Source organism: Talpa occidentalis, unplaced genomic scaffold (assembly GCF_014898055.3).
Source record: "Talpa occidentalis isolate TD23 unplaced genomic scaffold, MPIMG_talOcc4v2.1 talOcc4.9, whole genome shotgun sequence".
Lineage (NCBI taxonomy): Eukaryota > Metazoa > Chordata > Mammalia > Eulipotyphla > Talpidae > Talpa > Talpa occidentalis.
Window position 1 is genome coordinate 85,462,108 of NW_023605305.1, and position 22,525 is coordinate 85,484,632.

General features: G+C 40.3%; 1 protein-coding gene across 2 annotated transcripts; it reads right to left on the reverse strand.

The window, feature by feature from the left end:
• Positions 1-3,802: 3,802 nt before the first annotated feature.
• SLU7 (SLU7 homolog, splicing factor) lies at positions 3,803-19,293 on the reverse strand. 2 transcript variants are annotated; one of them, XM_037499468.2, is made up of 16 exons: positions 19,197-19,293; positions 17,980-18,165; positions 17,207-17,360; positions 15,311-15,391; positions 14,877-15,041; positions 13,728-13,796; positions 10,642-10,689; positions 10,319-10,450; positions 9,948-10,045; positions 9,732-9,799; positions 9,458-9,597; positions 7,775-7,936; positions 6,377-6,481; positions 6,160-6,231; positions 5,935-6,051; positions 3,803-5,314 (listed from the first exon to the last, which is right to left on the reverse strand). In XM_037499468.2, the coding sequence occupies exons 2-16, from the start codon at positions 18,147-18,149 to the stop codon at positions 5,135-5,137; spliced, it is 1,761 nt and encodes a 586-aa protein (XP_037355365.1). In that variant the 5' UTR covers positions 18,150-18,165; positions 19,197-19,293; the 3' UTR covers positions 3,803-5,134. The 2 variants fall into 2 exon arrangements, with proteins under 2 accessions (XP_037355365.1, XP_037355366.1); XM_037499469.2 differs by having other exon boundaries at positions 19,193-19,250.
• Between the last annotated feature and the right edge of the window lie 3,232 nt (positions 19,294-22,525).

The following is a 22,525-nucleotide window of genomic DNA, read 5'->3' on the forward strand; positions in this document are numbered from 1 at the left end:
CCTGTCCTCTCTCCTGTTCTCTCTATTATTATAAACCTTAAATTCTAAGTCCACTACCTGGGACGGACTCATTTCTGTGACGCCGTCTACCCTTGCTAACTTTCTCCTTGTGTCTGGAGCACTATTTGTGGTGAACGCCACAGTGAGCACACGAGCATTTTCTGGGGCATCTGGATTTAAATCCGTGTGGTCTGTATACGTCTGAATAATCCTCTCAAGGAATTCTGATGGATCCTCATTAGCCCCTTGTGTAAGTTCCAATATTTTGTTAAAATTTTTTTGTTTGGGGATTCCCTGCTCCAGTCCTGCCAATAAACATTTTTTATAGAGATCCAACTTCGCCAGTCCTCCATTGTTGGGGTCCCATTGAGGATCTACCTCTGGGACAGCAATCTCTGGCTCTGGGTTTTGGCTATCCTGTTGGTGGAGACGTGCAGCCTCTTCCCTGGCTTTCCTCACTACTATCCTCTGCTCATCTAGACCTAGTAAAACATGTAACATCATCTGTATATCTGCCCAGTTAGGGCGGTGGGAGAGAAAAATGGAGGCAAACAAGTTCGCCATCCTCTTAGGAGCCTGCCGATACGAGGGAACAGAGTTCCTCCAAGTTAGGAGGTCCCCGATGCTAAAAGGATGGTGCAACCAAAAGTACCCAGCAGGTTTCCCCTCTTCATTCACGCCACCTATCGGCAGCTGGCGAAGAGGAAACTGTCCTGCCACAGAGCGGTCGTTACTGCCAAAATGGGTGCCGCTCCCAGTGTGGGGAGGAGACGCCATGATAACTACCTCCCTGGAGGGCAATGGAGGCTGTGAAGCCTCAGGAATCTGTGCGGGAGGGGCCTCAGGAGGGGCCTGGTCACGTGGTGAAGGCCCTAGTCCTGAAGCCTCAGGAGTCTGTGCGGGAGGGGCCACTTCACGTGGAGAAGGCCTTTGTCCCGAGGAGTTCAAGGTATTTAGCATATGAATCTCTTCCTGTTCTTCTAAGTCTGCCCTACTGCAGTCCTCATGGGAAGGAGAACATTTATCTCTTCTCTGCACCATTATTCTAGCCTTTTTCTGCGTCATATCCCATTCATGGAGGGCGGCCTGTATCTGGTCCTGCACACTTTTAAAGGCGGACTCAAAAACGTTACGATTTTCGTCCCTCACACTGCCAATAGCTGAATCAAAAAACTGATTTTGTCGTTGCACTTGATCCTGCATGCTTTGAAAAGCTGACTCAAAAGTCTGATTTTGTCGTTGCACTTGATGCTGCACGCTTTGAAAAGCTGACTCAAAAGCCTGATTTTGTTGTTTCATCGCTAAGTTAAGAGCTTGGATTTGTTGCAGCACATTCTCAGTATGTGAATTACAACCACTACTTCTCATAGAAACAAAAATGTAGCACATGGCGCCTATGCACATTACCAAAAAAACACCTAGAAGCACAGACTGCAAAGGGATGGCTTGTAAACCATTCACATATGTATACAGAATTAAAATCACGTGCCATAAGCTAGGTCTAATCCAATTATTTACACTTATCAAACTGGTGGTAATATTTAATGGAAAAAGGCTACTTAAATTCAAGGCCGGAAAAAAACTGAAAGAACTCAAGTTAGGGATTAAACTGCTGAAGTTCATGGTTGAGGCCGCGTTTGGGTCAAAACCACACCCACAACGGCCGTATGCGCGGGGGGGGGGGGGGGGGGCTGGGGGGGGGGGAACTTTTCAAGACGTGAAACAAAGAGTTTCACTGCGAGTCCTGCAGACCTAATGCGCTTTTATGGTGACCAACGCAAGAAAAATTACTTTGGGCTGGTCAGCCACGGGTGAAACTTGCAAATCACGTTTGGGCGCCAAGCTGTTATAGAGCAACCCCGATATTAAACGGGTTCCTGGCTGTGAGTCCTCACCCGCGCGCTTTAAAGAGACTTTTGAATACTCTACTACAGACACATGCAAAAGGGTTAATAAAAGGTTTATTTACAAGAGAAAAGGAAATAAGGAAAATGTACAACTCAGGGAGAAAATAGGGAAATAGTCTTTAATGCGTCCTACCCGATCCGACGACCTGGAAACCCAAAGTCACTCTCAGAGCTGACCGGACGCTGCTGCTGGCCAAGAGCCCAAAAATGGAGAGCCCCCCAAAGCCCACGTGTCTGCCTTTTGTATCCACCTGGCTGCTTAACCCCACCCTCAGGTCCCAGCCACCTTCCCTTTGGTGGTGATGGGATTTGGAGTTCCCAGTGTCTTTGGCTTTGACCTGGGGTGGGGGTGGAGTCCACAAAGCCTATATGGAATTTGCTTTGGGACATCCTTTTCCCCCTAACAGTTGTAGTCCCAAATGAAACTTTCAGGCGCTCAGTTGTGTTGACTTAAATCAACCGAGGTAGGCACGAGTGAGTGCGTTTATCAAAGAATCAACACCGAGTATTCAAGCTGGGCTACAGCTTCCAGATAGCTCTGGGGAAGCTACCTGCCGCGGACCAGCACAGCAGTAGACGATGAGGCCACTTCAGGGTTGAGAGAAGCGTGCAGGGTGGTCAGGGCGTCGGTGAAAGAAATGACAGACACACTTCAAGAGTGAAAATCTGACTGTAATTTTCTTTGAGTTTGTGACCAGTATATATGTTTTCCAAAAGCACAGGAACAACGAATATCAATGAAATCAGCTTGCTCATGGGCTCAGCCTATCACCTTCAGGGCAGTGATCTACATAACAAGCAATGACCTTTATAGAAGAAAGAAGGAAGTTTAGAAAGACAATAAGGGGATTAAAGTTTGTAGTTCTAGAAAGACGGGATAAGGTTTTTTAGCATTCTTGTAGTGGTTCCTGGTGGTCGTTATCTTTTGATAAGCTTCTGTCTTTTCAGGGAACTTCGCTGTACTTCCTCTGCTTCAGGGTGTTTTGCTGTTCCCGCCCCTGCGCGCTGGTTGCCCAGCCAGACCTAGGGACCGTGGCGAAAGCCATTCCTAAAGGTCACTGCAGGGGGAGGTGCAGCAGGTATGTCTTCAGAGGGTTTTGCTGCTCTCCCCCTGCATGCTGGTTGCCCAGCCGGACCTAGGGACGGTTAACCCTAAAGGTCACTGCAGGGGGAGGTGCAGCAGCTACCCCATCTGAGCCTCACCATATAAGCCCATTTGCTTACTTGAAAATAAATCACAATTACTCTTTGGAGTAGATAACATGAAAACTATAGCACATAGTTTCATCACCTAAAAGACAGATGAGATGTCTGTCTTTTGATTTACTGAGATGAAAACAAAGCTCCCATTTTGAGTAATGTTCTACATGTTACTATTTTTTTTTAACGATTTGTTTGTTTATTTATACAAGCACTGGGTACAGTGAGAAGCGCGGGAGGGTGAGAGAATTCACCAGAGCCAGAGCAGGGAGCAGAGCAGGCAGAAGGACCGAAGCACACTGCTGAGGGGAGCAGTGGGCGGCAGGAGAGGTCTGCGCGCCATGTGGGACCCTCCTCTGGTGGCAGGGGAGCAGCCAGGGATCGAACCAGTGCTGCAGAGGCTGCAGGCAGCTTCGCAACCCAGCGCTCAACCGCTGCGCCACTGGGGAGGCCCAACATGTTACTCTTTCTTCAAAGTGAAACTGGAATAGGGCAAACTTTCAGATGTTATATTTCATGGCGGAGGGAACAGAGGCCCAAAGGGGTTAGGTGACACATTTATTTAAATTAACAGATCCTGAAATCTCCTAATTCAAACTCGTAAGCTAACCTAGGTTTCCTCCTTGCCTGTCCTAGAAAACACTTTACTGACAAATATTTGTAATAATGTTACAAAAGACTGTTGAATATTCTCAATTATATCTTTATTAACAAAAGATAAATAGAATACAAAACAGACACCAATGTCAGACCTTCTGTTGAACAACCCTCTCTCAAGAATATAGAAACAAGTTTTTCACATTCTTAAAGTGGCTAAAATTAGATCTATTTATACTGCTGTTGTAGTTTCACACCAGTCTGACTCTAGATGCCACGTATATCCCTATTACTTGAGAGTTTGATTCAGTTACTCCTGATCAGCACCATCTCTGAGGTGCTAACTTACTGCAGAATGCTACTGATTCTTCCCAGCTCAGTAAAGTCAGAGTGCTGTTCAGTCAATGTTCTCACAGCAACAGGCTTCTTCACTAACTCACTAACTTCACCACTCTTGCTGTTAGTATTAGCTTCACAAAGTTCTTAGGAGAGAGGTCTGGGAATCATGACAATCTCAGTCACTAACAGCCCTACTAGCTAGCCTTATAATTCTTTGAAGAAAATTTCAACTTCAGATTTTGCTTTTTGCAAATTTTATAAACAAGTTTTGAAAGATTAGGTAGAATGGACATTCCAAAATCTAAAATTCATGACTGTTAAGTAAAGGCAATCAATGATAACAACAAATACTATTACAAATAATATCCTCTATCATAAAAGGTTTTCTGTGTATAATGGCTCATGGTCAAAGACCTTGCACTAGTTTGTCAAGGATGAGATTATTTTTTCATTCAAAGGCTAACACAATTCTGGACATAAGGTACAAGGGAAAAAATAAATATCAAAATTTTATAGCCAAGTGAAAACTGAAATTATTAATACACAGCTGGACACAGGATAAAGTTAGTCACATATGTTGTTAATTTTCCTTTTAGTAACCCAAAGCCCAAGACAATAATTTTTCTATCTTCAGGCCAGGAAATCCTTAGAAAATAGAAAAAAAAAAGATTATCAAATAACTTCAATTATAGTTATTAGCAAAAAAAAAATTCTGGTTTTGAGAAAGAGTAATCAGCCTTCAAACATGTGGTAAACCTGTATAAAGGGCCATAAAAATAGAGGAAATGAAATTTGAGACTTAAAATAGAGAAGATACTCTTGACAGATAGAGAGCTGAGCCATCTTTGCATATCACTAATGGAAAACTGGAAAGAAAATCTTAATCTGAACTTAATGTACCTCCTCCTCTTTGTTTTCCTTGTTTGTTCAAGTGTTGAGGAATAAATTTACCATGAGACTTCTGGAAGCTTTATTAAAGTCTGGTAGCGTGAAGTATAGATATGGATTTTTCTATCGATAGTCTTCAAGAGAAAGGAGCTGAAAAGAATATGCTGGCTGTGTCTTCCTGGATGCCTGTCTATGACCAGTCACTACTGTCCCAGGAAGGAGGCCATGGGGTCATCAGGCCTTTGACGTTTCATTCTATAGGCCTCCATTTCCTCTTCAGTAGGTTCCCGAGCTTCATATATGCTATTGTAAGGCCGCTTCCTCTCATCAATCTGCATGATCTCCTTGACATGAAGAAGGCGGGCCTCCTCTGCATTCAGTGCCTGCAGTGAGAAGAAGTTATGAGTGCCACAGCCCAGCAGCAGCTCTCTACTGATCCCAAGTGGCAGAGCACCAAAAGGTGCCCTGGATATAAAGTGCTATATCAAAACCCACATTTCTGAAAGAGCTTGGGAGTCAGCTCTTCCACTATCAAGTACAACCAGTCGCTATTTGGCTCATATGACATTTTCAATGTCAGAGAAATTTTATGTAATAAAAAATTTTTAATAAGCTTCAATTTCCTGACGGATGCTTCTGATAGAGACTGCAGCTCTCACTTTTCATAAGGACTCGCTGAAACTTACAAATTATAGAGTTAGAAGGCAATTCTTTCTGGGTCACATTCAATAACTGTAAAATAACAGTTTTATCAAGCATGTTCTTTCTGTGCACTCACAGTTAACACACACACTCCAAGAAGCAGGCAATACTCAGACAGTAAAAAATCTCCATTCACATTCTAGACCTCGTATAGGGTGGCTGGTGCAAATCAATCAGACATTGGGCTCATTTCTTCATTCTTATAGCATATTTGGAAACAAGACTAGATAGATCATTTCCTATGGTCCCTCCAGATAAAGAATACTGTTGTTCTTTTTATTATTTAGACTCTACAAAGTACCTTTTTCAATTTTTCATTTTTCTTTTCTTCATCATCACTATCTGAACTGCTCTTTCGATGCTTCTTCTTCTTCTTCTTTTTCTTCTTTTTCTCTTCTTTTAGCTTTTCCTGATGTATCTGAAGAGGAGGATTGACATGTAGTGATACTGTGAAAACAAAGCTCTAGTGCAAGTTTTGAAGCCCTCCCTCAGACTTAAGAATTCAGGCAAATGACTTCACACTTACCTCCATCAGGGTTTGAGGTTTTTTCACAGATTCTTCTCCAGTTATTTCATTTATAAGACATTCCTCTGAGTTCTGTGGGGAAAAAATGGTATAATCTGACTTGTGTTATCTACAGAAAAGTTAAAATTTGAAACATGAGAAAATTTGAAACACACAGATTTTGACTTAAGAACTTTGATTGCTGTAGATCGGTAAAAACTAGACAACAATTACTTACAGAAATCTCCTTCCCAGCTTCTCCAGTGCAATAGGAATACTTGAAAAAAGAGTGACAGCATTTGTAGCCCCATCGGCCTTCTTTCCAGTAAGATCCCCAGATATGCTAGAGAGAGAGAGATATGTTACTTAAAAAGGGACTGTAAAGTAAGGAATTTGTATTCTGTTGGTAGGAGTATAAAATAATAATTTTAAAAGCAATGTGGGACAACTCCAAGGCCAGTTAACAGGGGAGGGTGGCCCGATTTCAAGCGCAAGAAGCAGGTGTTACAACTGTAATAGTCTATATTCTATTCCCCAAAACTTAAACAGTTTTTAAAAAAGACATCTGGCTTCTCTTGAAAAGCAAGGATTGAGAAAAGTTGGGACCACATTCTGCTTGGCAATGACTGGCTGTTGCTCAGCGCAGACGCCCCTAGTAGACAAGGTCTGTGTCCTCCAGTTTGTACGACTGGCCTGGCTCACTTCACACTTCAAGACAACTGTGATCTGGGAACTTCCGGAGTACGCAAGTGACACTATGTTTTATAAGGTGATGCAATATGAAGTACACTAGCATCCCCCATGAAGTGTTCTTGTCAAAATCTCTGACTTACACCCAATCAAGCCTTTAGATCTAAAGTCTTGTTTATAGGAAATACAAGAGATAGAGGATAAGTTACATGGTGTCATTATGAACCAGTCAAATTCAGAAAGAGACAGTTTACAAGTAGACAATTGGTCCTGAGCCGTTAGTTATTGTCATAAAAATGGAAGAATATGCTGGTGAAAAGACACATGTAACCAAAAACCATCAAAATAAAGTTCAATGGAGTTCAACTCAAAAACAAACATACCAATTGAAAGACATTTTTGGGTATATTTTGGAAAATGTGATTAAGAACTACAGGTTAAATGATATTAAGGTATCAATGTCATTTTTTTAAATTTTTGCAGTGAATAATGGTAACATAGTTATATAGGAGAATATCTACAATCCACAATCTTCCCAGCTTCTCCAGTGCAATAGGAATACTTGAAAAAAGACTGACAGCATTTGTATCCCCATCAGCCACAATCTTTGATTGTGGGAGATAAATGACACAGTGGGTGAAATGTCTTATTTGTTATTTCCAATGTCTCAAACAATAAATATATACCCCTAAAACACACACACATGTATCAGCACGTGTATGTGTACACACACCTTGACAAAGTATATATGAAAATGTAAAAAAATTTGGAACCTAGGTGATTGGGTGTATGGGTGGACATAGTAGTGTTCTTTTACATATTCTTTTGGAAAAAAATATAAAACAAAGTTAAAAAAAGTACAACAATGTTTGCTAATGAAGCTATAATAAAAAAGTACAGCCTAAAGCAAAATGCCAATGAGGACACCAAATGGCTCAACACTGACCGTATGATTGTGGATCTTCACGTCCTCCTCATACTTCGAGCAGGCGACAGCCCGCTCCTGCCCTTTGATGACCGTCCCGTGTCGTGAGTACTCCACATAGTCTTCAGTCTGAGCTAAAAGCAATTCAGCTGGAGGGGCATCCAGGTGTTCTTGGCCACCATACTGAAAGGATATTGAACCTCATTAAATGTATTTTACAAGAAGGATTTGCATTCAAATCTCTACCAAAGAATGTATTTACAATCAGAAAAAGAAGTAGTCTTAATGGGCTTTGTTACACAAAATACTAGTTAAAAAATGCCACCAAATTTTTTATAAGCAAATAAAAGATGTCTCAGTTGCTATTCATCTGTTAAGTGTGGTAGATTAAAAAATAGCCATAGGGCCTCCCTAGTGGCACAAGGGGTTAAGCACCCACACTATGAAGCAATCTGCAGCCTCTGCAGCAGGAGTTCAATCCCCGGCCAGCCAGGGAGCAACCCACATGGTGTGGCAGATCTCTCCTGACTGGCCTGCTGTTCCCCTCAGCAGTGTATTTCAGTCAGTCTGCCTGTTCTGTTCCCCACTCTGTCTCTGGTGACTCCTCTCACCCCCCACATCGCTGGCCTGTACCCCAGCTCTTGTATGCATAAATAAATAAAAATAAATCGTTAAAAAAAAAAATAAGGGCCTCCCCGGTGGCGCAGCGGTTGAGCGCTGGGTTGCGAAGCTGCCCGCAGCCTCTGTGGCGCCGGTTCGATCCCCGGCTGTTCCCCGGCCACCGGAGGAGGGTCCCACATGGCGCGCAGACCTCTCCTGCCGCCCGCTGCTCCCCTTAGCAGTGTGCTTCGGTCCTTCTGCCTGCTCTGCTCCCCACTCTGGCTCTGGTGAATTCTCTCACCCTCCCGCGCTTCTGACTGTACCCAGTGCATGTATAAATAAAAAACAAAACAAAATAAAATAAATAAGTAAAACATGCCTCTATAAAAAAAAATAAATAAATAAAAAATAAAAAAAATTAAAAAAAATAAAATAAAAAATAGCTACAGATTCCTTTTACTTTTGTATGCTTCTCCCCTCAGAAGGTAGTCTGTTTCTCCATCTCTTGAATCTGAATATGACCACATTGTTTGTTCCAGTCTATATGAACCTGGCAGATATTTGGTTGCTAGCCTCTGGTCTCCTGAAAATGCCAGTAAAGAAGCAGGGCTAGCTTCTTGTACCAGAGGAAGAGAGCCCACATGGGAGAGATGAGATGTTTCAGATGGGTCCCTTTCAGCATAGATGAGGGCTACTACCTGCCAGAGAGCAGAATGAAGCCATCCTCCATCAGCCAGACTGAGAGGCACAGGTCCAGATCGGGGGACCCAGATGACAAACAAAATCCTAAGAAATACTGGGTTGTCAACAAAGTCATGACGCATTTTGCCACAAAAAAGTAGGAAAAATATGTCATGACTTTTCTGACAACCCAATAACGTGCTTATTTTAAGTAACTAAGTTTTGTGGTGGTTTTTGTTTTGCTGCCAAAGCTGATTGATACTGAGACTGTATTCCAAATGAATAAGTCAATGAAAAGAAAAGACTACTCCTGGTGGGTTCAAAGGGACTCTTGTGTAATATATTGCAAATGTAAATGGAATGCTTATTAACTGGTAACTTCTCTTTAAGGAATGTTCTTCCTTAGCATTCTGGTCAAATTACCTTTTCTAGGATGCTCTCCTTCTGCTGTTCTTTGAAGTCTTCTTTTTTGACTTTGAAGGACTTATACAACAGCTCTAGTTTTGTGGGATCGGCCTGCAGATGCACTTCAGATCCCTTGTCATAGGCTTCCCAAGCAAACACTAGTGTAATTAAAAACACATTAATGAGTTGTCAGCTATGTTTATTTTACGCTTCTTGAAAATAAGCTTTAAAAAGTGTCCCCGAGTTTCTTGTGGGCTGACATGCAATGCCTTGACAAAGAGCAAACACTTACACTGTGTCTGAGCCATTGAGATGGTATCACCGGTGTATCTAACGAAGTTATCTCCTGCATAGCTCACTCTAAACAAATTAAAAAAAATTGTTTCAGAGATTGACTTAAGTTAATTCTTTTCTGATCCAGTCACAGATGTTGTTCATTTTAGTTCACATTCACTTTATGATTAAAAGTTCCCCTCTGCCACCATGAAATCTGTAACTTGATACTTACTCATCTGGATTCTTTCCTGCATTGGCATAGGGATTCTCTCTCATCGCTCTTGTTTTGGGATCATAGTAAGCAGAATTTGGATCTAAGTTCCGCAAATACTAGAAGGGAAAAACATTTTAAGATGGCATGAATGTTTACTTCCATCAAAAAAGATTTCAGTAGACTAGCAGGAGGAGTTGATCATGACCTATTCAATGTGTGGGTACGTATCTGGGGTACAAATGAAGAGTAAAAAACAGAATCACACTGAATGGCGGAAAGCCTGACTATATTACCCATTACTAACTGCCCAGATATCAGATGAGCAGATAAAATTCAGTATGGGAAGACAAATATTTTTCAACTATGTATGTTAAGTCGGCAAGACTTACTTTTGCAATGTCTTCTCGAATCCTGAGATTTCGGACAGTAATTCGTCTCTTAGAGTCAAAGTTCTGGCCGGGCATGTCAATATCATCTGCATATTTATCTTCATCCTCATCTTCACTATTATGATCTTTTTCCTGAAGGAGAGTCAGAAAGGGGGAAAAATTGTAGGAAAAAAAGAACAAGCAGCTCCTACTCCTGTTGCCCATTCCTTTAACTAACCCTTATTTATTTGTATTCTTTAAAGCTATTACTGTTAGCATTATTGTTAATTATGTGATTACTACTACTGGTCACCGGAAGTTAAAAATAGGGCAAATATTATTACCGCCTGAGAATTTGGCTCCTCTTCTCCCCACTGGTGTTTTGGAGAATTCTGCATTATGAAAAAAGGAAAAGAACTTATAATTTTATTCTACTGAGTCAACTCATTACTTATACTTTAAAAACCTGTCAAGATAATATAACTTAAATCTAACTGAACAAACTCATATTTCTCACTTGTAACAAGCATTAAAACACCGAGTTCAAGTATGTCATTGTAAATAGTTAATTTTACTAGACTGTCTACAAAGCTAGGAAATGTCTAGAGTTTCCCTTGATATAAAATTATATTCACACAAAAGGAAAGGGAAGATTAAGTTGACCAATGCACCCAATAAAGATTCATCTTATACATGTTCTTCTTCAGGCATACCATTTTCAATAAACTTAACTAGCTTTCTATGAAGTCCAAAAAGAAAATGTTACCAAGATCATGTAAGAAGTATCTTTAAATCTAAAACAGTCTTTGTAGCATTTGGGCAGTGAAGAAATCTACTCGGGTGATACCCCATTGTGCTTACAGACTGAAATCCCCGTCACGAATTCCCCCTTTCTTCATTAACAATTGTCAGGATAGTTTCTAACTTTACATAACACCTAGAGCTAGGACTTCATCATGTCCCTTTAAAAAGATTTTAAAGGTTAAAAAGGATAGCATTAATAAGGGAGACGTGGAAACTTGTGTGCGAGAAAAATATCTATGTTGATAACAGCATACATTTGTGCAACCTTTGTAGATCGTAGCTAAGTGATATGTCATCAAAATTTTATATCCACATATTCACTGCATGAACAAGTATAATTTTATAAATTTATCCCAAGGAAATAATGTAACTTACATAAATATATATATACACACACACACAGAAAATCACAATGTTGTGTATATCCAAAAATAAGGAAAAACTAAAGTAACAACAGATTCTAGTTACACATATCACTGCATTCAGCAACACTGAACAACCATCCAAAATTATTCTAAGATGCAGGAAAGTAAGTATAACTTGCGACTTCTTTGTTAAAGAGAGAAGGGAAAGATGGGAATTATACATTTGTATGCTTGTATTTACACAAGAAACTGAAGGGATTCACAAGAAAAATAACAGGTTTCATGGCAGGTAAGGTTTAGAGAGCGAGTGGATGGAGACAGAGGTGGGAGACTTCTCATTGCATACTTTTCTTAAATTGTTTTGATTTTTGACCATGTGAATTTAGATGAAAGCAAATAATAGTATAGGCCTACATTTAATGACACAGAAAACAAATCCTCAAAAGATGAACCCACTTAAAGACATGCATTATAATTACATACAAATATATGGGAGGGGGGAGGAGTAGGACCCAGAAAGGCCTAGTTCAACATACTAACAACTTAAAACAGGGGATAGTTATTATCTTCTTCATAACTTTCTAATTTTATTTTTCACTGAGTATGTTACTTTGAAAATCAGAAATGTTTTTTAAAAGTAATTTTTGGAAATTTGCCGGTTCAACAAAGGACATTTATATTGCTATCTAGACAGTGACATCTCTATAGTGGAGACTGCTCTACTATAGGTAATCCTAAAATCCAAGTGGGCAAAATTAATTCATTCCCCTACATATATTAAGTATACCTACTGGAAAAAATACACTATATTTACAATAATAGAAATTATGTTAAAAGAAGAGAAACAGGCTCTTTCCTTTTTCCAAAGTTGGCAATAACTAACAGTATCACAACAACTACCAATTAGCAAGGATTTGTCATGTGACATGCATGCTAAGTCTCCTGGAGACTAAATGTTCTTAACCTCTCCTTCAGAAATGATAAATTGAGACTCAAAGAAGTGAACTGATTTTTCTATAACACTTAGTTACTCAGGGGCAGAGCTGGCAGATCTACCTGTTAATTTTTGCTGTGAACCTGCCTGGTAGGGGGCCTCACTAAGCACTTACCTGGTGATTATTTACTTAGTTGTGTTTACTGTGTAATTCATGCTTACTAAGAGGGCCTTTGCAGCAATTTAAGCTAGAAAACTCCAAATGTTTATGATTTGTGCCATGAATTTGTCAAAAAGAAACTTTCACAATTCTGGCCTCCCCGGTGGCACGGTGGTTGAGTTATGGGTTGCGAAGCTGCCCGCAGCCTCTGCAGCGCCGGTTTGACCCCCGGCTGCTCCCCGGCCACCAGAGGAGGGTCCCACATAGCGCACAGACTTCTCCTGCTACCCGCTGCTCCCCTCAGCAGTGTGCTTCGGTCCTTCTGCCTGCTCTGCTCCCCCCTCTGGCTCTGATGAATTCTCTCGCCCTCCCGCGCTTCTGACTGTACCCAGTGCTTGTATAAATAAATAAATAAATCTTTAAAAAAAAAAAAGAAACTTTCACAATTCTAATAAGCATAATATACTTTTACTATTAAGTTGATATGACTTAAAAAAAAAGATGAAAATTGGCTGCCATATATCTTTTTAAGTATAATTTTTTTTTGCCCAGTTATAAAATAATTACATGTTTATTATGGAAAAAGTGGGAAATACTAACAATATAGACTGAAAAGAAAAATTCATTAATCTACACTGAATGAGAAATGGTGTTCTGGTCTTTTTACTGTGTCACCAGATTATATTGTAATGACACATGAAAAAAATGTCTAAGTATTAACCAGTTTTGTTACAGTGTTTTTATTAAAACCACTTTAAGAGTTATGCAACTTTCTATCATCTCACAGGATAGCTTACTTCACCAATTCTCTATTCCTTCACATTTATTTCAAATTCTTGCTAGTGTAAAAAGTGCTGCAATGAACTATCTGTGCACGTTAGTTATTTTTAATATTGAAAAATCTTCTAGGAAGGATGGATGCAGTATTTAAATTCAGAAAAGACATACAAAAAATTTATGGCAATAATCTTTCCAAAATGATTGCACACATTTTAATATTTAGGAATAATATAAAAGTTTCAGTTTTAACTCTTTCCTCTCAAATATACTTCTCTCTCCCTAAAATCTTTTCTAACTAGAAAGATATAAAATAAATTCCAGTTTCAATTTTCATTTTTGGCTCACTAAGAGTTTGAAATTTTTTTTGTGATCAGTTTTATTACTTACAGCTTGTTCCACTAATTTTCCTGAGGCTAATTCTTCTTGGAGTTTCTGGGCCTTCAGTGTTCGCTTTGCCTAACAAAAAAGAAACATTTGAAATTTACTTACGACACTCAAGTGAACATTTAATTTTTATATATTTAAAATGAGTTGGCTGGGTCTCCCTGGTGGCGGAAGGGGTTAAACACCACACTATGAAGCAGTGCGTGGCCTCTGCAGCACAAGTTCGATCCCCAGCCAGCCAGCCAGGAACCCCCATGGCAAGGCAGACCTCTCCTGTCTCGTCTGCTATTCCCCTCAGCAGTGTATTTCAGTCAGTCTGCCTGTTCTGCTCCCCATTTCTGTCTCTGGTGAATCCTCTTACCCCCTGCATTTCTGGCCCGTACCCCAGCTCCTGTATGCATAAATAAATATTTAAAAAAATAAAATGAGTTGGTTATTGTTTTCAGAAAAGTTCTCTGGATAAAGTCTTATCTTTGTGATTTCTAATTGCTTGAGAGTCAGAAATCACCAGTGGTGAAATGCACAGCAAGCCCTCTCCCAAAGGGATGGTGGGCTCCAGATGACTGATTCTTGCCAAACAGGGCCAGGATTAATATAGGTAATTGTTCAAGAAAAGATGAAATTCAGATTTTTACATGAATTCCCATGATTTTTAAATGCTGCCTTTACTTAAAAATAAAAAGACAATGTGACTACAGTTTTTAAGGAATGGAGATAAATAGGTGAGGTTGAATTAAAATGCAATTTTCTGAAACAAGTTATCCTATTCCCTTTCTACTACCCCTCAAACACTATGTGAGATGAGTATAAAATAGGCCCATGAACAAGATATAGTCTAGGGCCCCAACTTCAAATCTTCAAAAAGCTAAAAATTATGAATACTGTTCTCTTTTCATGCCTTCAGTATCTTTTGCAACCTAAGTCAGGGAGTAAAGGGCAATACAAGAATCAAGTAAGAAGAAAATGCTACCAAGCAGGGATAGCACACTATTTCACTAGTCCATTAAGCTTACTACCACTGCAATAAAAAAAAAAAGCCAACATTTTTACACTACTGAAGACTTAAAAAATAGGACTGCTAAATTAGAGCACAGCAAAATGTACATTCTTTAAGGACAGTAGGGGAAAGGAGGGACAGGGCATTTTGCTTACCAGATCCACTTTGGCATATTCTTCTACAATTTTCATGTGTTCTTCTGGATTGTAGCCATTCCACCGATCCCTCTTCCCATCATAGTCAAACGTCAGTTGAGGCTGGACATGTTCATCTGGAGCTATATTAGTACCTGTAAATTTTGCTCCAACTCGCCTAGGTCTCTGAAAAGTAGAGTAATATTAAATCTTTCCTAAATACCTGTATCCCAGTGGAAATTTTCATATACCCTATACAGAGCGAGCATGAACATAATGTGGGACTGTATGTCTACTGAAAATCAAGTCACTCTATCAGCAGAACATTTTGATGGGGGTATACTAATTTCACTCAAATTAATTTTTAATTAACTTGTACCACAATTTAGCGAGTTTTAGAAAAACAGGTTAAGCTCTCTGACAACAGTTTTCAAAATTCTCAAAGGGGGACTTACCTCAAAGCAGTCTTTCTTTTTGTGTGTCATAGCACCACAATTTTCACATGCTCCTTTGCGGTATTTAGTAGTTATGGAATTCTAGAAATGAATATAAGTAAAAACAAAGAGAATGTTTTATATATTTAAATAAGTTAGAAATAACTTCCAGAAGCTAGGAAAAGAACAACAGATTTTTACAGCAGACACAAGGAAGATAATAAAAATAAAAGTAATAAGGTAAATCGAAAAAAATAGTACATTAAATAAATGAAGTCCTGCTTAGAAGATATCAAGAAAAGAGACAAACATTAGCTAACCCAATCAAGTAAAATAAGGACTTTGGATCAATTTCCACAAAGAGATTCATCAAGGTACTGTTCCACAAAGAATGCAATGAGTGACCGAGTGTTTCCCAAGTGAACTCAACTAGTCTTTTAGAGAACAGGTAGTATCAATGCTGTTCCAAACTGAAAGAGACAAAAAAGACACAACTATATGGAAGACATGAACCTGGACTAACTTCTCAGGACTGGAAAATATTGGGACAAATGAAAAAACTGTATGTGGACAATAGATGAAAGTATGGAATTGATACTAAATTTCCTGAATTTGATAACTGTACTAGGGTTTTGTTACAGAATAGCGTTATTATTATTAAACATAGACTAAAATATTCAGAGACAATGGCAAGATGTATGCAACCTATTTTCAAGTGGTTAGAAAAGAAATATACTTCTTAAAAAAAAAAAAAAAAAAAAAGGCAGGGGCCTCCCCTGATTTGCAGCGATTGAGCGCTGGGCCGGTTCGATACCCGGCCGCTGGCGAAGGTCCCACATGGCGAGCAGACCTCTCCTGTCTCACCCACTGCTCACCTCAGCAGTGTATTTCGTCAGTCTGTCTGTTCTGTTCCCCGCTCTGGCTCTGGCGAATTCTCTCAACCTCCCGCAGTTCTGACTGTACCCAGTGCTTGTACAAATTAAAAAAAAAAAGGCAACGGGGCCTCCCTGGTGATGCAGGGATTAAATATTCAGCACTTTCAAGCTATTGAACTCTTGCCACAAGAGTTCGATCCCCAGTCAGGGAGCTAACCCACATGGCACAGTAAACCTCTCCTGTCTCACCCACCGCTCCCGTAAGCAGTGTATTTCAGTAGATCCACCTGTTCTGCTCCCCACTCTCTCTGGTGAATCTCCCCCTCCCCCACCTCACCCCAGTTCTTGTATGCATAAATAAATAAAATTAATGTTTAAAAAAAAAAGGACAACAGACTTTGCTCTTATTGCTATATTGTCTACTGGACTTATTCATTCAGAGGAAAATCAGTCTCCACACATTACAAACGAGAAAGTTTAATGATATTTGAAACATAAAATTTGTAAAAGAAAACACAGAAGCTGTAATTTGTGTTGTGAAATTTAGTAGCAGATAAAAGGTTATATAATGTGTCTCTTTATATAATAGTTTATTAAAGGTACTTGAAACAAGTTATTAAAATAAAATCACTGTGGGCCTCCCCGGTGGCGCAGCGGTTGAGCACTGGGTTGCGAGGCTGCCCGCGGCCTCTGTGGCGCCGGTTTGATCCCCGGCTGCTCCCCGGCCACCAGAGGAGGGTCCCACATGGCGCGCAGACCTCTCCTGCCGCCCGCTGCTCCCCTCAGCAGTGTACTTCGGTCCTTCTGCCTGCTCTGCTCCCCGCTCTGGCTCTGGTGAATTCTCTCACCCTCCCGCGCTTCTTACTGTACCCAGTGCATGTATAAACAAAACAAGCAAACAAGTAAATAAAAAAATCATAAATAAATAAAAATACATGCCTCTTAAAAAAATAAAAAATAAAAAAAGTTAAAAAAAAAATAAAATAAAATCACTGTTTCTACAGTGATCACTGTTTCAATTGCTTATAGGTTGCCTACATACCTCTTTTACACCCCTCTTGTACCATTCTCCAGAGGAGCTGTACTGCTTCTGTTTCTCTGGTTGTGGTCTCTGGTGTTTTAAAGTAGGTCTTTTTGATGGATCAATATACCATGGCACTGAAGAAATATACTGGGGAATATGAGGGTTGATGTCTCTGTAATTAAAAAAAAAATTAAGAATAGAGTTTGAAAGTAATTCTAATACAGTTACAAAGATAGCACACATTGAATCGAGGAATAGATATTGCAGTGGGAGAAGGATACGCAATATCTATTAGCAAATAGATATTTTTTACTATCTAATAGTAAAAAAGAATTAAAAATAAAGTAACTGACATTAGAGTGAAAAAATTTTCAACAAAGAAAGTAAGAATAATGATATAACTCAAGGAGGAGAGATGAAGGAAGACAAGGGTGTTGATGTTAGTGAGATAAGGCTCTGAGCAAAAAGTTAGCTTCTATGTGCAGAGGTGATTAAAATAATGGTGTAGGTATAAAACAATTTAGACATGTAGATGTAGCAGCTAGAAAAATTCAAAACAGAAAGAGTGGGACATGCAATGGGTGGGGCTGACTGACTTGTTCAATATAGGTCCTTCAATATTACTTTTATTACTAAATTTTACATATGACTTTCATAAAGAATGAAAACAAAAATGATATAAATGGTAAAGACAGCTTCCTGTCAAAGCAAAGGAAGAGAAATGGATAAACAAAGCAGATATGAGTTTGAATTTTAAATGAATGGATCATGAAAACAACGAAAGCACTTACTTTCCTTCTTCATCAACTTCAGCAGGAGCATTGCCCAGTTTTCGCTGTTCTTCTAGCTCCTTCTTCTTTCTCCAGTCCTCTCTAGTCATCTTCTTTGGTTCCTCTAAACTCATTTCTTTGGACCCCGAGAGGGGGGTGGCATTAACCGCATCCACAGCAGCAGCTGCCATGGTGAGGTATCCTCCCCTATGAAGAAGTAATACATATTGGTAAAAGTGAAGTCGTCATGAGTTCATCAGTAAAATCATCAAAAGCACAATCTAACAACACATACTCATCTGTTTCCAAGAGTTCAACAGCTACAATATAACACTGCTGGCTCTATATTTCTCTAATCCAGACTTTTGAGCTCAGCTTCATATACATATATTCCAATTGCTTACTCGACAGCATCTCCTCTTAGGTTTCAGAAATCCCTAAACTCCATAAATCTTATTTCAAACACATGATACTCTCCATGAAATCTAGTCTCCTCCTCCTGCTTCCTCTCTTGATGAAAGGACTTTTAATTAAAGACATCATTTATCCCCATTATCTTGTCACTAAAATGTGTTATTTTCACCATCTGATTATCATTAAAATCCATTTCCTCTCTATTCTCAAAGCTACTATGTTTGTATACGTTATTGCCTTTTCCTACTGACTTTCCTAACTTTGATCTTCAGCACTCAGTGTTTTTTCTTCAAAACACAAACACGACCATGCCCCTCCTCCTCCAACGTAACTATGCCAGTCCCATTAATCATTTAAAGTGGTCCAGAAGTCATCTGAAGAAAGTAAAAATAGGTAAATTACTTTTACGATATTATTTAACCCAAAACAGCCAGCAAACTATCATCTCATCAAGTAATCAATATAAAAAATTCATTAAAAATCTGAATATAAATTTTACCCTCCTTCAACGAGCAATAATTCAAGCGCTCAAGAGTCACAAGTAGCTAACAGCTGTTACAGCGGCCAGCACGGCCCCAAAGGCATTTTAGACTTCATAATCTAAAAACCATGGAAGACGCAATCCTAGTTTGGGCACAAACACCAGCACTGAGGCCTGGGACGGCAGATTCCTTCTCGATCACCAGTCCCTTCTCCAATTGGCGTTCATGACCCCGGTAAGGATTTATCTAAGGATTCCGAGCCTTCAGCTCACTTTTTGAGATTTTCTAGCTTCACTCACTCCCACCCAGCCGTGCATATTCTCGGAATAGTTCCTTACCAACCTCGCCGCAGCCGACCCCCAAAGCAATCGACAGAAACTAAGCCAAACCAGAATGTTTACTTCCGGGTCTTCCGCCCTCTCCCGGCAGCCCCTGCGATAATCTTCCTACGTAGACACATGCGCACTAACTAATCTCTGGGTCTCTGCTAGCGTCAGGACGTTGGTCTCGCGATATCTCGAGCTGTTCTCGTTTCGCTGTCTCCCCAGGGCGGTGGGCTGCGTGACGTTTGAGTAGTTCCTTTGCAGCCCGGGATCCCTGAGCTCTTTTATTATGTAGTTGTTGTTTTCGTAAAGAAAAAATAATCAGTTCTGAGAGACAGACTACCGCTTAAATTTTACTGGAGCACAGTAAAATGACCGGGGATGTTCGTTACGTGTTAAGTTAAAAAAAAAAAAACAATTAACAGTTTCAATCTGTAGCTTGGTTCTGTGCAACTGCTGGGGACCCGGTGAACACAAGACCGGTTTCCTCTAGAATTTACATCTTACGGGATGAGAAAAACTAAACAATTACGCAACTGTCAGTTGTAAAAAGTGACTGAAAACAAAGCCAGGTGCTATGGGAACATGAGACACAATTTGGTAACTGACTCCTCAGCCTGAAGTGCTCTTGTATTTTACTATTGGAAAAAGTACTGTAGGACGATTTCCATTTTGGGAAAGCAGTGTTATCTGTGACTTCCCAATCATCCTTTTTAGGTATAATACCAAATTTTTTTTTTTGGGGGGGAAGAACAGTAACTTTGGTAGGGTTTTTGCGATTCCCCTTCCTCCATGTGCTTGCTATTCGGTTAAAAAAATTTCAAAATGACATTTATTCTTTTCTAATGTAAGGAATGAAGGTAGATAACAGCCTTGCCTCAATAACAGACCTTTGGTTTTTTCTTGTTAAAAATTTGCAGTGCCTAGAGTTTAGGAACATAAATATTAATTTTGATTTTTACAGTGATAGATGAAGAAATAAAAATTGTCAGAGACTAGCCTGAAAGTGAATGAATAACCGACATTTTGTTTTTACCGCCTTAAAATGTAATAATTCCGGAAATTTGCATCGTTATGTTGAGGTTGATTTAATTAAAATCACCAGACACAAGCAGGAGGCAATCATAGAAGTACTAGACAAGAGTGAAGAATGTTATGTAAGGTTTGGGTTCCTCCTGGAGGACTCTGGGGGTCTAGGAAAGCTGGGATCAGTTCTGGGTGGGGTGCCGTTTGTAAAGCAGAAATAGGATAAACTGGGTTTGGGCAGGGATTAGGTGGTGTTCTGAGGTGAGGGTGGTTTTGCAATTGGGTTTCTCCAGTTACAGCTGGGAATAGTAAAGTGAGTCTGGGGCCTCATTAATAAGAACACAGTGTACACTCAAAGTTTGGCTGGTTATGGCATTTTAAAAGCGCTGAATGAGGGCCTCCCCGGTGGCGCAGCGGTTGAGCGCTGGGTTGCGAAGCTGCCCGCGGCCTCTGCGGCGCCGGCTTGATCCCCGGCTGCTCCCCGGCCACCAGAGGAGGGTCCCACATGGCGCGCAGACCTCTGCCGCCCGCTGCTCCCCTCAGCAGTGTACTTCGGTCCTTCTGCCTGCTCTGCTCCCCGCTCTGGCTCTGGTGAGTTTTCTCGCCCTCCCGCGCTTCTGACTGTACCCAGTGCATGTATAAACAAAAAACAAACAAACAAACAAATAAATAAATAAAATAAAAGCGCTGAATGAGTGGAGACTCTGAATTTCCTGCTGTCAGGGGAAGATTCATCCTAAGGAGATGTAAATCTTGCACCTAAAGACTTTAGGAGGTAGAGGATTCCCACTTGGGAGTTGTAGGTGTTGTACAGATTTGGTTTCAAAAGTGAACAGTGTTGTGCGCTGATATAAGATGGAGCAGAGTCATTTAGAAGTGTTAGGGGGAGAGGTATAGGGAGAAAGTAAAGGGAGAGATGGATGGAGTTAAAAGAAAAAGTATAGGGCCTCCCCGGAGGCGCAGCGGTTGAGCACTGGGTTGCAAAGCTGCCCGCAGCCTCTGCAGCGCTGGTTCGATCCCTGGCTGCTCCCCGGCCACCAGAGGAGGGTCTCACATGGCTCGCAGACCTCTCCTGCCGCCCGCTGCTCCCCTCAGCAGTGTACTTCGGTCCTTCTGCCTGCTCTGCTCCCCGTTCTGGCTCTGGTGAATTCTCTCACCCTCCCGCGCTTCTGACTACCCAGTGCTTGTATGTATAAATAAATAAATAAATCTTTAAAAAAAAAAAAAAAAAGAAAAGTATACAGAAGGGGCCATAAAGGCATGCATGGTTTTTTGATTTCTCTCTTTTCTTCACCTTCTTAGGATCTTTTCTTGATGCCTAGCACAGTGTGCAGCACTTAACAAATTCAATAAATATTTGTTGAAACAAACAGGAAATGAAAAACAAAACTCCCAAACAAAAAGAAATTTGTATTGAAAGAATGAACTGTTTATGCAGTTTCAGCCATGAGATGCCAGAGAAGAAGTGGCCAGGATACTGGTGTAATACTGAGAACCAAATCACACCAGGTGTGCTGTTAAACCTTTTGTGAAAGAGTAATGTTAGGGTCAAATCCTCTCTCTCAGTTTATCTGCAGATAAAAATGTAGCTGGTGACCTTTGAGGAGTCCGGTTTGATTGACACAGGTCAACCTTGGTCCTTTGAATGTATTCCTTTATTTTGTATTTGTGCAATGCACTTTTCACTTACTGTAGAAATAAGAAAAGGCCATTAACTTTTTAAAACATTATTTCTTCCCATATCTTGCAATTTGAATTCCTTTTTCTATACCTTTATTATCCCTCTTATCTTCCTCTCTGTTCTCCCTCTACCCTCCCTTGCTAAGCCCTTCCAGAGCTTTGACGAATATACTATTGAGATATTAGAGGTTTAAAATAGGTCCTTATTAAATGATAGCATTTTAAAGGAGACCTAAATTATGTATCCATTAGGATCACTGTTTTGTTCTTTTTTTTTTTTTTTTTAGCAAATGAATTCTTTTTTTTTTTTTTTTTTTTAAAGTGTCAGTCTTTTTTTTTATTTATTTATTTGTTTGTTTTTTTTTTTGTTTATACAAGCACTGGGTACAGTCAGAAGCGCGGGAGGGTGAGAGAATCCACCAGAGCCAGAGCGGGGAGCAGAACAGGCAGAAGGACCGAAGTACACTGCTGAGGGGAGCAGCGGGCGGCAGGAGAGGTCTGCGCGCCATGTGGGACCCTCCTCCGGTGGCCGGGAAGCAGCCGGGGATTGAACTGGCGCCGCAGAGGCCGCGGGCAGCTTCGCAACCCAGCGCTCAACCGCTGCGCCACCGGGGAGGCCCACTGTTTTGTTCTTAAGCCAGA

Excerpts from the sequence above, each read along its gene's own strand:
- SLU7 (XM_037499468.2), bottom strand. The coding sequence starts at position 18,149 with ATGGCAGCTGCTGCTGTGGATGCGGTTAATGCCACCCCCCTCTCGGGG. Across the intron at positions 17,361-17,979 it reads GAAGTTGATGAAGAAGGAAA|AGACATCAACCCTCATATTC; the intron begins GTAAGTGCTTTC and ends TTTTAATTACAG. Across the intron at positions 10,451-10,641 it reads AGGAGCCAAATTCTCAGGCG|GAAAAAGATCATAATAGTGA; the intron begins GTAATAATATTT and ends ACTCTCCTTCAG.